The following is a 16,928-nucleotide window of genomic DNA, read 5'->3' on the forward strand; positions in this document are numbered from 1 at the left end:
CCGTATGTGCATGTTCATCAAAGGGTTGCACGTTATACCCAGTTTTTGGTCCATACCATTCCGTGCTATACACGTCTACCCATGGGTTGAACATTTCCTAGGTTGGCTGAACCCACCACTCCATGCATATATCACTCTTCTCATTCCACCGTAAAGAAATCCAACTAAGAAAAGGATAAATGTATTCCTACCACATCTGACTGGTATAGCACCATTTTTTTCTATCTCCTATCATCTATCCAGCCACTGATTAACAGCTATCTCTACATGCACAGTAATAGGCAGATGGATGACACTTCGTGTCTGCATAGAGTATAACCCACGTACTTCAGGATATGACTTGTTCTGTGTAGCTACATACATTAAAATATCTATAATTATTGTATGAACAGAAAGCTTGGATACTTAAGCTGCTAGCACTAATACCAGATACTTTGTAGTCTCAAAGCTACTAAGAAAAGGATCTGAAAATTATATTGGTGATGAAACTGGAGAAAACCTGAGACAGATGCAGCCATTTACAAGGCTTTGTGGATGGGTAGTGAGTGAAGCTACTTTGTAAATTGAGTCATATGGCTAAAAAAACCTATAAGAATTTTACAAAATTGTAAATATAATCCAAATTCACACCAGAGTAATGTGAGAAAACAAGAGCATCATATAAATCCATATAAAATACGGGATGTGAGGGCTGTTGAATCAATGAGAGCTAATTACTGTAAATTTTAATTCTATTATCAAAACAGAACATTGAAATACCAAAATCTAAAGATATATAGTTAGTCAAACACAGCGCCCTAGAAGGTGATTGAAAGAATAAATTACCGTAAAGTAGAAGAAGGGACTCATCTGGTGTGTGCAGCCGGTCATAAAAAAGGCCCCTACATCACTGGTCCTAGTTGGCCTTTAAATAAATCTGTGGTTGTCCATTCCACCAATAATCCTTGTTGGTGTACGTAAGTACCGAGAGAGCACCTGGGGGTATCCAGGGTACGTCCGTACCTCAGCCACAAATTGTGTAAAACAAATTACAAGAATCCCGTACTTTAAAGTGTGTGGATAGAGAGGTATTGAAAATGATCTAAAAGTTAGACTTACTTGGTTGAGGAGTTCGTGAACATCAACAAGCCTCCTCACAAATCCAGGTTAGCTTCTCAAATATCCCATATTTCATCCATGTTTCTTTAGGAGAGTAGATACTGCTCCATTTTTATCGTACTCACAATAGGACAAACGGTGTAGTACAAGGGATGCAACGCGTTTTAGAGGACTTCTCACATCTGTTTCCTTTTTAAGCATAACTGTCTGCAATTCCAACTTTTTTACCATTTTTCAATACCTCTCTATCCACACTCTTTGGAGCGCGCGATTGTTGTAATTTGTTTTCCACAAAAACAAAAGATGGTAGATGTTACTTAAGTCGAAAATCCTCTATGGAATCTGTTCTGTTAAAGTCAATTGCTGACTATGGGAATTCTTCAATATAAAGAAAAATTCCCAGTGTTGGTCATATCACATTGTTACACTGTAGATTATCCATCACATTGACAGGAGTGAGTTTTTAAACAGCATAATTTGAGTTGTGAAGTACAGTAACTATTCCAATTTGCCTAATTGGCCATGACGACTTGGGCTAAATAATCTCCTATTTCTAATTGTGTGTTATACTAGAATTCTGGTGGATTCTAAGGAAACATGGAAATAATTATCCCAGAAGGGTATACTATATGTGTGTTAGGTTGATACCTTTCAACTCTTTAACATAATTGTCAATGCAAATACGGTAAACACCACATAGGTGTTTTCATAACCGTTGAGTAAAATACCTGCCTCTCCTGCTTTTTATGTCAGCTATAGAGGTCCACAATTACCCAATTATGTTAGCTAAACACCTGGACAGCCAGTAAAAATTGACGCATCCATAATTTTTGGGCACAGGAGAAACTTGCATAGTTTATTGTGGTTGTAATTATGTTTAATCAGTATTTATTGACGTTTTCAAGCGATGAAGAACATAGACGACCTTGTAGGCCCCGTAGGACATGAAGAAATAAGCTCAGCGTCCTGTAAAAGAAATACTATTATCTTCACAATGGGCAGCCCATATCATAAATAGAGGCATAGGCCACAATGTAATGGTTATTTACTTTTGTTAGCTATTCCAAAGGTCTATAAACTAATCCATACACTGCACTAGAAGCCTATGTGCCAAAAGAATAGGTAAGTGCATCTAAGCTGATAGTGAAGTAGGCTATGGCTTGAACAGAATATATTACCTAACAGCAGAAATCAAGAAGACTAGAATAGAGGAAAAAGCAAAAGACAATAAAGAGCACACAGAGCCAAGAAAAAAGGGGAGAGGAAAAAAGAGAGATTAGAGAGGAGAAGGGAGGGGGATCACAAACTAATTGCAATCTTTGATGGCAATTCCCAACATTTAACCCAGAGGACATAAATCAGGAGAACAGATTTTGAAAATCAGAGGACCTCATAAACTCCAACAAGGGCTGCCAAACGATCAGGAAGTTTTAGTTATTCCCGTGCTTTCTGCAGCCAGCAATTCCATACATTATATATAGAACAACTCCTGTTGCCATTTGTCCATACAGAGTATGTATGTAGCACCAGTGACATGAGATAACAGATCTGACTGCCGTTAGGCTAACAAAAATGTAATAGGCATATAAAAATACAAGGTATCCAAAAAGGAAACTTGTCATGGTCAGATATTGCACAAAATAGATCCCAAAGTCCACAAATCAGTCCATATAAAAAATGTGCAATACACAATTTTCATATTCAAAAGTTGCTTTATCCAAATCTTTTTTGCTTTAGGTAATAATTACAACCGGTTTAATCACCCAGTGTTACCGGCATCCATCAATTCAGTTCACATACTAGTTGAGGCATTCAGAGATCGGCGTGACCACATACCGAGTTATGTTTCGGGCTCCTCCCCCTTCTTTAGACATTGGTGATTATCCCCGTTGTAACTGGTACCTTAAGCAAAAAAGAGCTTGATAAAAAAAAATGTAACAAGCTTCATTTCTGCAAGGAGGATAGCTTAAGGAATATTTTTCACCCTTTTCCCACTTATATTTTAATAAGCGGAGAAGACCTTATCTCAGAAGGACCTCATTCCATCACAACCCAATGTATCATGTTCAGGTTTCACAGTGCCAAGACAACTTCAACACCAATGGGAACGTGCTATGAAGGCAAGCCGTATATCTGCACCACCTGGTTAAGATTTTAGCATCTTTCTCTTGCAAAACACTGACAACGTATAAGTAAATAAAAACGCCTTAACTTCCAATCCTCCACTGAGATCTCTACCCCAAATTCCCGCTTCCGTACCCCTAAGGGCAGGCCCACATGAGCGTATTTCATTGTGGATTACATGTGCATGATATGCGGTGAATGGAGTCAGTGAAAGTACATTGATTTTCATTGTCCCACTCACACTAGCGTTTTTTTATTGCGTATAATTCACACGTTAAAAAAACGCTGCATGTTCTATTCTACCGCGTATTACACGTGATAGAGCTTTATTGTCCTCTATGGGCGTGTAATTATATTGCATATGTGTGGCATTGATATACAATGTCGCTAAGCGACAGAGCGGGAAATTAAAAAAGATAAAAGGAACAAGTCAGACTGCGCATGGCAGCGTGCATGAGCTACGCTGTCATGCACAGTGCAAAATAGCTGCCCTATGATGTGATATGCCGGCTCAGTCACTTATACAGAGGATGTGAAAGACTGAACAATTCTGAAAGCTTTCTCATTTGAATGAGCCAAAGACGTATCTGCCTGTATGGACAAACAAATTAATGGTGACATCACTCGCTTGTTCAAGCCATAAATTGGCTTATCTAACAGTACCCTAAAACTGGTGGGTTGACATCACCCCCTTCTTCAATCACCCTTTTAGGCCTCCTGTCCATGGGTGTAGCGATATCCCGTGGCAGATCTCCATTGCGGGAGCCGCCGCCGGGGAGCAGGGGAGAGCTGACAGCAACATCCTGCAATTTAAATGCTATGAGCGGAGAATCGCTATTATTTTCCGCTCGTGGATATTGGGGCTACGCTTTCCATAGTAGTCTATGGAAAGCATTCACTGCGTTTCTTGTGGCTGGATTATCGCTGTGGGAAACGCAGTGAAAAGTCGCCTGTAGACAGGAGGCCTTAGGGCTAATGCCCACGGACGAATTTCCCGCGGCAGCGTTGTCCCGAGGCTATTAGGTTCTATTGTACCTAAAAGCTCAATGTTCACACTGCGGAACTCCACCACGGAATTCTGCAGCGTGAAAGAAACCGTGGCATACTCTATTTCCCACGGGAATACGCACGGCTGGCTTCCATTGTAGTCAATGGAAGCCGGCCGTCACACTATACTTTCACTGTTGCACAGCGGAAGTATTACGTGAATACGCGTCCTCGCCCACTGCAGGCTGCGCCATCCCGCACTGCCGGCGCATCACGCACTGTACTGTGCATGAGCACCGACCTGCCAGGAGAGATGCGCACAGAGGATCCAGAGTGGTGAATAATGGTGTTTTGGAGTGCGCCGTGGCAGACTCCTCTGCGATATTCCGCTGGCGGAGTCCATCACGGCCGTGGGCATGAGGCCTTATAAAGGAGATATTGTGCACCCAGGAGAGGACGTTTTTAGAAACAGCGCTATCAAGGGTTTTGGCGAACTCTGGAAAAAGGTGATTGTAATTATCATTATTTTACAGTTCACAGTAAATGCTGTTAATGTGTAGCCGTATCTGAGCTATAAATGGATATTACTTATAATTGTTAGCATTTCTTTTTCATTTGCCCATAAAAAATGTTGGCGGTCTATGATTTTTCTGGACAGAACAATGAAATAAAAATCAGGCTGGCAACCCTGAAAGGTAATTGCAATACACAATAATTCCTTTCCTCTGTAACAGCGAGGCGATCATAGATAGCAGTCGCACACAAGCCCCCTCTGCCATGTAAGACAACACTAGATAGGTGGGAGCCGTGTCATACATTTCGCATCGAAGCCCAAGAGCATCAAGTTATACTTTGTGGACCAAAAAAAACAAATAATGAGCTTTTCCCCCAAGTCCCATTAATTAGACACTTGCCCATTTCAGACTTTGGCTTTCTTACAACTTTCGGCGTGCACCGCTATACTATAGAATGGTCATACGATACAGTAAATTAGCTACAGTTACATATGCACAACTCAATTACTTGGTTAGGAAAGTGCACAAAATGTATCAAATCATCAAGTACACATTCCTTAAGAAAAGATGATCAACACCCTAATGGACACCAGACTGTGCAATATACTGGCAATGCATAGAGGTGATGGATTAAGCCAAAAGAAACAGACTAGTTTCATTATATGTCCACATTCTATCTGTAGAACGCAGCATTTGCTTGAAACGGCACGTGCTTCGAGTTTAGAAGTTCAAAAGGCAACTGGGTTCTCCTCTCGGGGAATATTTAAACACATGTTTTTATTCCTGTGTTGTAATTAATGTCATATTAATGCCACAAGCATGACAATCTACAAATCATGTACTCAAACTATTGTAAATCCTTCATAAATTATTTTAAAAAAGCTAAAAGGAAAAAGTTTTCTATAATGAGGTAAGCAGATAATCCCTTCCTCCGTAAACCTATTTTTTCACATATGACAGGAGACACAAAATGTGACCATCTAACTTTATTCTTCAGGCTGCAAAATAAATGATGCTGACCTGAAAGCCAGAAAATATGTATGAACCATTACTGTCTGAAATCACTAACACTAAATATATCTGTAACATGTATAGCAGGAGCCTATGGGAGGAAGAGGGTGTATAGGGCCAGTACCCCTTCCACCCAACCCGTTACTCCTCTGTTTTTGCTGAACTCATATATAGTAGAGCTGCCACTAAATGATTACCTTATTTTTACAGCTCCCCTTGACTTCAATGGAAGATTTACAAATCTATATGCAGAGAGCTCCCCCTAGAGGGGACTAAAAACAGCCAGAATGTTAGCACTTAAGCTCTGTTCACACTGGAATCATGGTTTTAATCATAGAAGCTATAAGAGATTAAGTATCAAACAGTTCCAAATGTATTTTATCGGATCCCATTGAACAAGAAAGATGCTTGTCAAGACGCTGGTACTTTTTACAGCTTCACAAACTCTTCCTATCAAAAACCAATGAAAGGGGAAGGGTGCCATTGCGAATGGAGCCATAACCCTGTCATTATGAAAAGACAAATCCATGATCCCCAAAAAGACATACTATGAAATTTGAGATATGTTAAAATAAGAACATGACGCTTTACAGCCCTAGATCACCAGAGATTCACCCGTTGACAGACTTATGCTGCGCTTAGACTGTGCGATTATCGTTCGAAAAGTCATTCAAACGAGTGAAAATGAACAATAATAGTTCAATCTAAATGTCAGCCAATGGCTTAATGAAAATCATTGGCTTCTCATTCGCCATTCAGTTCCTGCAGGTATAGAAATCATTGTTGACTATTTTGCTTATAGTTCTGTTTAAACAGCAATTGTTCAGTCCCTCTCATTCAGGGTTCTTTCACACAGGCATATATCGGCTGGTGTTTTCACGGCTGGACGATATACGCTATGATCTGATGCATTGGATTTCAATGCATCAGATCACATGGCCGTATTCTCGCAACGTAAAAGCGCCCGGCCGGCCTATATAGCGCCAGGCGCTTTCACGCCAGGCTGAAAAGATAGTCCTGGAACTTTCCAGCCAGCATATGTCGGCCACTGCATAGACTCCTATGGGAGCCAATGACAGCGGCCAGAGAAGGGAGGTGGGAGGTAGTTTAGCAGCATGACTGCTAAACTCCCTCCCTATTCTCTTCTCCTGTCTCCTCCCCTCTGGCTGTTTGCAATGGGAAGGGTCGGGGCTCTGCCCCTTCCAATTGCTAGCTGCAGACAAGGAGCAAGGAGGGGCGGGTGCTTAGCTCCGCCCCCATCCCACCCAATCCCATTGCAAACAGCAGGAGGGAAGGAGAGAGGAGGTGAGCTGGCGAGGGGGAGGGAAGGGGAGGCAATGGCATTGTGGCCTTGGCGTATATGCACCGGGGCCCGTGCCGTCTGAATGGGCGAACAAACGTTTGATTTGTGTGTCCGTTCATGCATTTTTACGGTGCCAGCGGGCGCACGTAAAAATGCCTTCGGCCATGTGATAGAAGCCTCACTTATACAGGGACTGGACAACTCTCGTTTCAAGAAGGCAATGATCTAAACAGGCTGCATGAGTGCGAATGAGTTAGCGATGATCTCAATTGCTCGTTCAAATGAGAATCGACTCTTCTAAAAGGACTCTAAACCTCTACATTCTGCTGGTACTATTGTCTAATGTGGGGCACTCTGCTGGCACTATTGTTCATTGGGGGCATTATTATTCATGGGGGACACTGCTGATACTGTTGTTTATGGGGACACTAATTACACTACTGTTTATAGAGACATTCTCCTGGCACTATTTTACTGGAGGTATTCCGCTTGCTCTGGTGGCGCTGCATACAGGAGCACTCTGGCTGTCCTTATACTGTGTTACTGTGAACTATATACCACCATCATTTATCTTTACAGTATAACCATGCTATTTGTGTACTGTATAGCGGCATTAGCTGTGCGTACTGTGTGGCAGCATTGGATGTACAGTAATACTGTTTGTTCACTTTGTACTGATTAAAGGGGGTTTCCAAGTTATTGCTTTTATATAGTTTTTAGCTGATTGTGCCCAATACTATATAAAAGTAATATACTCATCATGGCGCAGGACAGCCATTTCAGTGGTCTGGCACCTCAGCATCTGACAGGTGACATCACCCAGCCAGCAAGCCTGGTGACGTCCCATAAACTTGTCACGTGGGCTTCTAATGCAGAAGCCCTGAGGCAGGTTTATGGGACATCACTGATGACATCCCTGCTGGACTCCCATTGTCTGCAGTGGTCACATGGGCAAACAACCCAAGTCACAGCTGCAGCCAATGCAAATAGAAGACCAGAAAAGTGGCGAGAGGCAACGGTAGAGCAGCGTGCAGTGAGAAGCGAGTATTGTTGGGGGGTTTTAACCCCTTATGTGTGTGGGGACACATAAAATTACATTAAAAGGGTTTTCTGAATCCCCAAACATGGGTAGCAGCCCTGAATGGTAATTGCACCTATATTTGGGGACTCAGAAAAACCTTTTAATATATATTTTATATTAATTTTTTATTTATTTTAAAATGAGGACATGAATTGTGCCCGATTCTAAGAATTTATGATCCTACTATTAAAATAACTACTGATTCTTTTATTTCAAGGTGGAGTTTATTGCCCTCTATTGAAAAAATATAATGTATATGAATTTAAATTGTGATCCCCAACAGGAAGAGGGTCCAATGTAAGCGATCACAATCTCTGAAGAGAGCTGTAGAATACGTACGAGCTATTTAAATGCGTAAAATAAATAAAAACAAAACAATTTGAAAGTAGAGGACAAAGTCTCTCACTGCTCTATACTTCCTGCTGCAGTGATGACATCACTGACACCAGGGATATGTGACCACTGCAGCCAATCACTAGCTCACGTCGGATGGTGATCAACGGACCCAGTCACATGTCTATGTATCAGGAAGTGATTGGTGCTTCAGCAGATAGTGGAGAGCAGTAGAGGACGGACACTGTAAAAGCTTCTTACTGCAGAATGAGCAGCTTTCCAAAATTTATGGTTGCCTAGACAACCCCTTTAAATGAGGGGTTAATAAAGTTGGAAATTATACAAGTACTGGGAAGTTTTGCCTCTCAAAAACATTGTCCAGTTTAAAAAAAAGCAAAAAAACATCTGACACCCCATTGATTAATGGGTGGCCTGGCATGCAGAAGCCTACTGATGACCTCCTTCTGACATGCCTCATGAGAGACACTTATAATGTCCAAGCAATCATCCATCATTATAAAGGTTCCTAAAATAAATGCTGCTTACAGCTAAGCCACAGTGCAGGTTTGAGCTGAAATTCCTATGGATCTATTGCACGCACTTGTCTTTCCGTTTGAACAATCCAAGCCTAATAATTAAGAACTGTGAAATAAATACATGCTGGCAACAAAATCAAAGGAAGAATTTCACAACATCTAATTAGTCTGTATGCCATAAAATTACACATGAGCCAACTAAATTACCTTAATAAAGCTGAATAGGTGCCTATTGTGCTATTTTCTGGCAAGCAGAACGAAGGTACTATGGACTGCATGGAACCAATTTATCTACTTTTCGTCTTAAAAACAGATCAGGGGCTTGTAGTTCTGGATCAAGATTATGAAGCTTGTTTGTATATAAGCGGTTAAGAAATGTTTTCACTAACATTGTTGTGTAAAGGTCTTCTATTTTGAGTTTTGGAGTATACTGTATCTTTTTCATATAATTCAGCAGTGCATAAAATTTAGAGTTTAAGATATATATCCTTTTTCTATGTGCAAAAAATTCAATTCCTCTACTTTATTTTAACCTTGGGAGGTGTGTGGTACACGGGCAACTTACGCTGCCATGCTGTAACATACATGTTACGTGATTGGGCAAAACCGGACAGTTGGTTCATGGCACCTTGAATGTGTGTTTGCCTGGCGGCTCTTTGAACGAAGTTAACATGACATTGTTGCATATACTTAAGAGGTATGATACAGAGGTCGTCATCCAGGACCACCCAAGGTCCACTCCACACACAACTAAATGCTTGGGAATGATAAAAGACTCAATTTCCAGAAACAAATTCAATGAGTATATCGTGAGTCCCAGACAACTGATATGTTGTGCAGTGCAAAAATGTATTGTAGCACCATGTGAGTGACATATAACTCCTGCACAGAAAATAAAAAATAACAATTTTTTCATTAAATCAGAAAGGATTGTTTTGTTTTTAGTGTTTTTATTCAGTTTCCTAATAAAACACCTTCACCCCAATATCATTTTTCTGGCTACTGTGGCAATCATTGTGTTAAAGTATAATTGTCATTTCAATTTTTAATGTAAAGTAGAAGGAGATTTAAAGACATTTTGCAGTAGATCTTATTACTTGATTCAGGCAGCCTTTAATAGAAAATGGTTCTTGATCTGCTGGGTATTTAGAGTTCATATACTATTGCAGCGAGACCCCGTGCATGTGCAGTCTCTGCAATAGCTCAGCACTCCCTGCTAGGCTATGAACGCAACATCACTAGTGATGTAGAGTACATTGGCTGGCAGGAAAAAGACTGAAGAGAACGGACCCTTCATCACAAGAAGCAGAAAAATCAGCCGGTTTGTGGTGACGTGACCCCTCAGGACTACAGGAGACATGAGAAGATCGGCAGGGAGAAGATACAGTAAAGAGACTGATTGAGGGGAAATAGGGGAGTATACAATTTTTTTTTAATGACAGAACCTCATTTAAGCTCTTACCGTGCATCAGGCATTATATGGAGATACTTAGTAAGCCAGGAAGAGAAAGAGAGCTGAATTGTAAGTTGTGTGTGGGAGGTGGGAAGGGGTGGGCACAGAGATGGAATCATCACTTGATTTCTGGACAGGAGCATAAGACGACAAGTCCTCATACCAGATGTGCTAGGTGAAGGAGATAAAGTCCATACATTGAGACTTGTGCCTGGGCAATGATTGGTGGCTGCAGGCACAGGAGAAGAGCCTGCCCCATAGTTGTTGCGATATTCAAGTATATTTATCACAATGGCGGGATGCGCTAAAACCCGCTCTCGGACGCAGGAACACCAAAACGCGTGTCCGAAAACTACTGTAAAATTGCAGCAAAACGCCGCAATAGAAATCACAGCATTTTATCGAGCACATGTGTGAGAGTGGCCTAATAGTTACATAAAGTAGTATCCATGGAGAAATGTTGCACATGCCCAAATGTGTGCATTGTCCAAGTATTGTCATGGTATGCAGGTTAACATAAAAGGCACAAGAAAGTACAACACAGATGAGTTTAGGCTATCTTTTTATGTCTTTTATTGTAATGCGTTGGGATAGTCATATATTTTGCTTCACTAATCCCTGTGGCATTTAAATTAGGGAATAACAGAGCCTTTAAAACCGTCAGCTTGGTGATCGTCATGGGTAGATAATCAACTACTAAAGAGACCCCCTCTCTCTCAGTACCCTCCAGAAGTTTGGAAACATCCCATGTTTCCAAATAGCAAATCACTAGTCATAAACATCCTTGGGAGGTTCCCCACCAAGAATAGGAATGTATCCAGACCGAAAATCTTAAACCGATCCGCATCAAGCTGAAGAATATTCAAGGCTGTCATGCAAATAATGGGTGGATATTATGTAAAGTTTAACATTTGAAGTTATTTCCAGATTCCACAAGTCAGGTGGAAGATTGAGCTGTTTTTGTATTTTTTTAGGTCAATAAACACAAACATCCACAAGCACTGAGGTTTTTCATTTTATCGATTTTGACAAAGGAAGTGGTAACATCTGGTTGGCAGAAAAGCTAACCGACCCTGTTTAAAATAATCATGCAGCAGATAACTGGATGGAACTGAAAAGTACTGGACGGACCTCATTGACTATAATGGGGTCTGTTTGCTCTCCACCCAGCTGCCCAGTTTTTGGATCTGTGATGGAACCTCCGATGTGAAACCTGCCTTGGACAATTCTACAGATGTGAGAACAGTAACTTTGGTAAAAGTCAGCAGTGATAACAACTCCGCAGTCAGTGACTATAAGTTGTCAATTGACTATTTGACTAGATCCGTTGTTTTCAACCAGTAGCTCTCCAACAGTTTTAAAAATACATGAGTATGCTCATACTGGGCAAAGTAGGTTTACAACAGCTGGAGAGACATAGGATGAAGACCACGGAACTAGACACTCGTATTTTGTAAATCTAATGTACTATGTATAGAGTACCCATATGGACCAATGCATGCCATATTACAAAATGGGGAATGAAGTCACTTAGTCTCTCCTCCTACCTAGCTTTCATTGGAAAATAAAGCTGGCTGCCTGGGACATAATTAAAAGCCAGATATGTCAAAGGATGTCTAACTTCTTCTACAGCCTGAGACACATAACCTAATCAAACCTCTGGAAATATGTTTCAATTTTAGCATGAATTTACAGTTCGGTATCACTGAGCAAGTCTATGGAAAATCTATCCTACCTGGCATGTTGCGATATTTGCATTGCCCAGTCATTGGGTCATATTCCTGGTTATCATCAGAGCACAGGCAGAGAAATGAACCATCCACGTTTTCACACCGGGCCTCACCACAGACTCCACTCAGCATTATACATTCATTTACATCTGGAAAAAGAAGAATGGTTATTGGGACGCATTCCTTGTTACTTTCTTTAACCATAAAGTATGTCCTGAGCCAACAAAGTCTGCTAGAAAAGGCAAGTCCCCCAGTGCACAATTAAATCCTATAGCCGCTGAAATGAATAAAATAAACAGGAGATTTTACTGCAGATGCTACAGTTGTAGGGAGAGACCAATTATGCAGAATGTCTGTAAATAAAAAGGTATTTCATGATGTATATACTGTAGAAATACGACAAAATGAGACTCTTCAGTGAAAAGAAGATCTTTTACTCTCAACATACATCATAAAATGTACTTGTGGAACATCCCGATTGTTTCCTGATTGAATCCACCTATAAAGGGAGTTCCATTTAGAGAATCATTTTGTTCCTGGTTCATAGGAAACTGTTTAACACTACTTAGGATTAAGGGGCAAACACGCTCTATAGGCCTATACAGTAGGTAGCAGACAACACTAAAAGAGACTCAGGATGGGTCTGATTCCTGACAGCACTGCCAATCAGCTGTTTAAGGGACCACAGGACCTGGGTGAGAACTGTGTCCTCTTCATTGGCTTGTGACATCATGTCCATTGGTTACATGGCATAAGTGCAGCTCAGTCCCATTCGAGTGAATTGGATTGAGCTGCAATACCAGGCAACATTACTATTGCCCTGGTGTACAGAAGAGGCCACAGTGCTCACCTGAATGATGCAGCCTCTTCAAACAGCTGCTTTGCAGGGGGTGCCAGGAGTTAGATTTCCACTGATGTGATATATTTGGCCTATGCTAACATTGGGTCATTGATATCTAAAGCTGTCCCCACTCATTCAACAGCTGTTGGCCGAGCGATCGTTCATCCAACATCTGTCTCTTCTGGCAGCACCATACCATTGGACATCCAGCTCTGCCAAATGTTCATGTGTTTAGGAAGCTAAGCAGCAGCCAGACGGTTCTGGTGCCAGATTATCTCCTTGGGTATAAATGGATTGGGTGTTGAAATTCAGCATCCCTGATCCTTCTTTTCTCTGCCATCATCTGTTGGGGGAGCTGTCCCCAAATACATCAAGGAGTTGTTTGGCCCCACCATTGGCAGGTTTGGATGACTGAAATCTAACGTGTATGGGGACCGTAAGGCCCAGAAAATCTTTAATTATACATATCATTCCAAGTAAGATACGAAAAATGATGCATTATCAGCAGACCAGTCATGTTAAATACAAGTATGTGCAGTAAATGAAAGTGCGGTTTGTGGACATGAGCCGAACAAGATGTATACTGAGCTGACTGCATGTGCAACTGACATTTACATACTCTCACTTTTATTTCATACTACCTGATTACCCCGCGTTGCCCGTGTATTTTATTTTTTGACACGAAAAGAATTTAAATATGTGTGTGCATATATGTGTGTACTGATTTAATATATAAGCATATGAGGAGGAAGAGGTCATCTGTGTAATATATTAGTATATGAGAAAGAGATCGTCTGTGTAATATCTTACTGCATGAGGAGGAGGTCGTCTGCGTAATATCTTACTGCATGAGGAGGAGGTTGTCTGTGTAATATATTAGTATATGAGAAGGAGGTCGTCTGTGTAATATCTTACTGCATGAGGAGGAGGTCGTCTGCGTAATATCTTACTGCATGAGGAGGAGGTCTGCGTAATATCTTACTGCATGAGGAGGAGGTCGTCTGTGTAATATATTAGTATATGAGAAGGAAGTCGTCTGTGTAATATCTTACTGCATGAGGAGGAGGTCGTCTTTGTAATATATTGGTATATGAGGAGGAGGTCGTCTGTGTAATATATTGGTATATGAGGAAGAGGTCGTCTGTGTAATACCTTACTGCAATGAGGAGGAGGTCGTCTGTGTAATATATTGGTATATGAGGAGGAGGTCATCTGTGTAATATCTTACTGCATGAGCAGGAGGTCGTCTGTGTAATATATTGGTATATGAGGAGAAGGTCATCCGTGTAATATTAGTATTTAAGGAGGAGGAAGTTGTCTGTGTAAGATATTATTATCTATCGAGCAGGAGGTCTGTGTAATACTGACGTAATTAAAAATCAAAAACTCACCGACTTCCCCAGTAATTTTTGTTGCCAATAGCAACCAATCACAGCTTAGCTTTCACTTGTTATACTGCTGATGTAAAATGAAAGATGTGCTGTGATTGGTTGCTATGGGCAACACAGATTTCCTTTTGGACAGCTTTAATAAGTGTGGGTGCTAGGCTCATTTCTGTGTGGTACATAGTGGGAAGCTGTGTGGTAGTTGGAGCAGAGGAAGAGGTTGCCTGTGTAAGATATTATTATCTGAGAAGCAAGAGGTCTGTGTAATATATTAGTATTTGAGGAGGAGGTCGTCTGTGTAATAGATTAGTGTATGATGAGGAGGAGGTCGTCTGTGTTAGATAAGACTGTGAAATAAAAACCATCTGCTCAAGTGTAATTCCGGCATTTACCCCCTCCCCCCAGGGGTAGCGGGGTTGTCTTTTTCCCGCAAAATTTGTCCCCATGAGATGAGTTATGTACCAAGTTTGGTTGAAATTGCTCCAGGCGTTCATGAGTTATGTATACATACATACATCCTATTTTACATATATAGATTCAAGTAAATCAAATCATCATATGACTAGTATACCAATAATATCGCCAAAAATACAATCTTGCCAAAGAAGCGCCTGTACTGATATGCCTCAATAATTTAACTTCTGTCAAATACTGAAGGATAACAGAAGAGTCAAACCAAAAGATGGCTACTTATACATAGTGCAGCTGCAAATGTGATATGTATTACCCTTCTGTCACAACTCAACAGCCGCAACAGGGTCATGGTATAACAGCTGCGATAAGGAGATGGACTGGTGACATAATGTCAGTCCAAGCCACATTATGATATTGTTAAAGTTGGATGTTTGTTATCTCTTAGGGTTCCCTGTCGTTACAAAAGTTTAATTGGGAGTCATATGTGGAGATTCCCATAGGTGTTTTGTGTTTCCCCTGGCTGGCCAATCTACTAGAGTGCTTTATATATTTCAATCCCTCCTTTTACAGAGTGTCGATCATTTATCTCCTGTTTGTGAAGTTGGTTTGGTCCATATCCTTCAGGTTGCAGTCATTGTTCCTGAGATATATAGCAACTTTATATATATATAAAACATATGTTGTTTTTGCCATTTTCCTTGCTGTTTATATTGTTATTACCACCTGTTAATAGACATTCCCTCTTTCCACCTAGGGACAGTTAGGTAGCCTAGGTTTGGCATGTGGGGCCGCCCTTGTCGGGGCGATCACTCTGCTTTAGGCAGAGGTATTCATGTTCTTAGTTAGAGCTACATTCTCCTTTTTCCCCTTGGTTGCGTTTGGTGGTGGTTAATGGGTCCAGTGTGGACACTTTTTTATGTCCATGCTATGTGTGGTGCGTTTACTCTCAGCTCAGAAATAACATCTTCTCATAGGTATTTGTCACATTAAATGAACTTAGTTTCTATAAATGAAGTCTAATTGATAAAAATGACATTTATAGTATCTACAGGAGAGAAAAATACAATTTGCTCAGTGAGGAGGTACAATGAAAGTCTTTTACAACAAGGGTAAAAGCTGATGAACTCCATGATGTCTCTCTGAAGACTTTGCGGACAGATACAGCTATTTTACAGATTACAAATAGAAACAGCAGATGTTGAGATCATAAACTGCCGGATAGAAAATTGATATCTTGTATTGGCACTTTAGTATAAAAGTGTATAAATGAATTTATAAAAGCAGAATTTAGTATAGCTATTTTAAAGCTTTCAGTAGATGTGTATTGATAATATCTCTATCTAATCAGCCATAAAAGGACTGTCTTAAAGGATATCGCCATCCAAAAATCAAGATAAATAAAAAAAACTAAACAATGCTCCAATTATATTTGTGAAACCTGAGGTTCATACTGCCTCATTTTATGTGGCTCGCTGGCCGTACATCAACAAAACAGGAATTATAAACATCCAGCTTGCAACTCCAGTCTAGCCGTGGCGGCAACTGCTGCTGACTGAGTCGGTGACCACTGACCTCTCTCTACTGGCGTCTGTGCCAAGGTGAGAGGTCAGCGGTCACAGACTCACCAATGGCTGCCGCTGCACCGTACCGCAGCTGCAAGCTGGGTAAGTGGGAAGTCTGTATGAATGCTGCCTGATCAGAGGTCAATGGGGAAATGATATTGGCCTCTGGATGGGCAGCATTTCTGGGACTATGGGGGTAATACAGCCTTAATCTATCTACTCCATGATAACACCCACTGAAAATACTCTGTGCTATGTCTTTTTACTAATTTATTTTTTTCTCTGCATTTCAGTAAATGTATCTTACCTTTTTCCTCAATGGAACTTTATTTAAAAAAAAAAAAAAACACCTATAGCCCATGTAATACTCCACTGGGTATTTGATATACAAATAGAATATGAATATGGCACAATGCCTCTACAATGCCACTTATTGGAAGATAGCTTCCCTATAATTCCATGCCCAACATTCTAACCAGCCTTACAATGGAACTCTAGATATAAGCCGAAACAGAATCTTCTCCACAAAGAAAAAATACATACAGGCTGTTTCAA

General features: G+C 40.8%; 1 protein-coding gene across 2 annotated transcripts in view; it reads right to left on the bottom strand.

The window, feature by feature from the left end:
- LTBP1 (latent transforming growth factor beta binding protein 1) overlaps positions 1 to 16,928 on the bottom strand; it is a 373,900-nt gene that overhangs the window by 41,885 nt on the left and 315,087 nt on the right. For both annotated transcript variants that reach the window (XM_066595882.1, XM_066595883.1), the window contains one exon: positions 12,177 to 12,320. In XM_066595882.1, the coding sequence (XP_066451979.1) occupies positions 12,177 to 12,320 (144 nt within the window). The remainder of the gene's footprint in view (positions 1 to 12,176; positions 12,321 to 16,928) is intronic.

The sequence above is a fragment of the Eleutherodactylus coqui genome, chromosome 3 (genome assembly GCF_035609145.1).
Source record: "Eleutherodactylus coqui strain aEleCoq1 chromosome 3, aEleCoq1.hap1, whole genome shotgun sequence".
NCBI classification, from domain to species: Eukaryota; Metazoa; Chordata; class Amphibia; order Anura; family Eleutherodactylidae; genus Eleutherodactylus; species Eleutherodactylus coqui.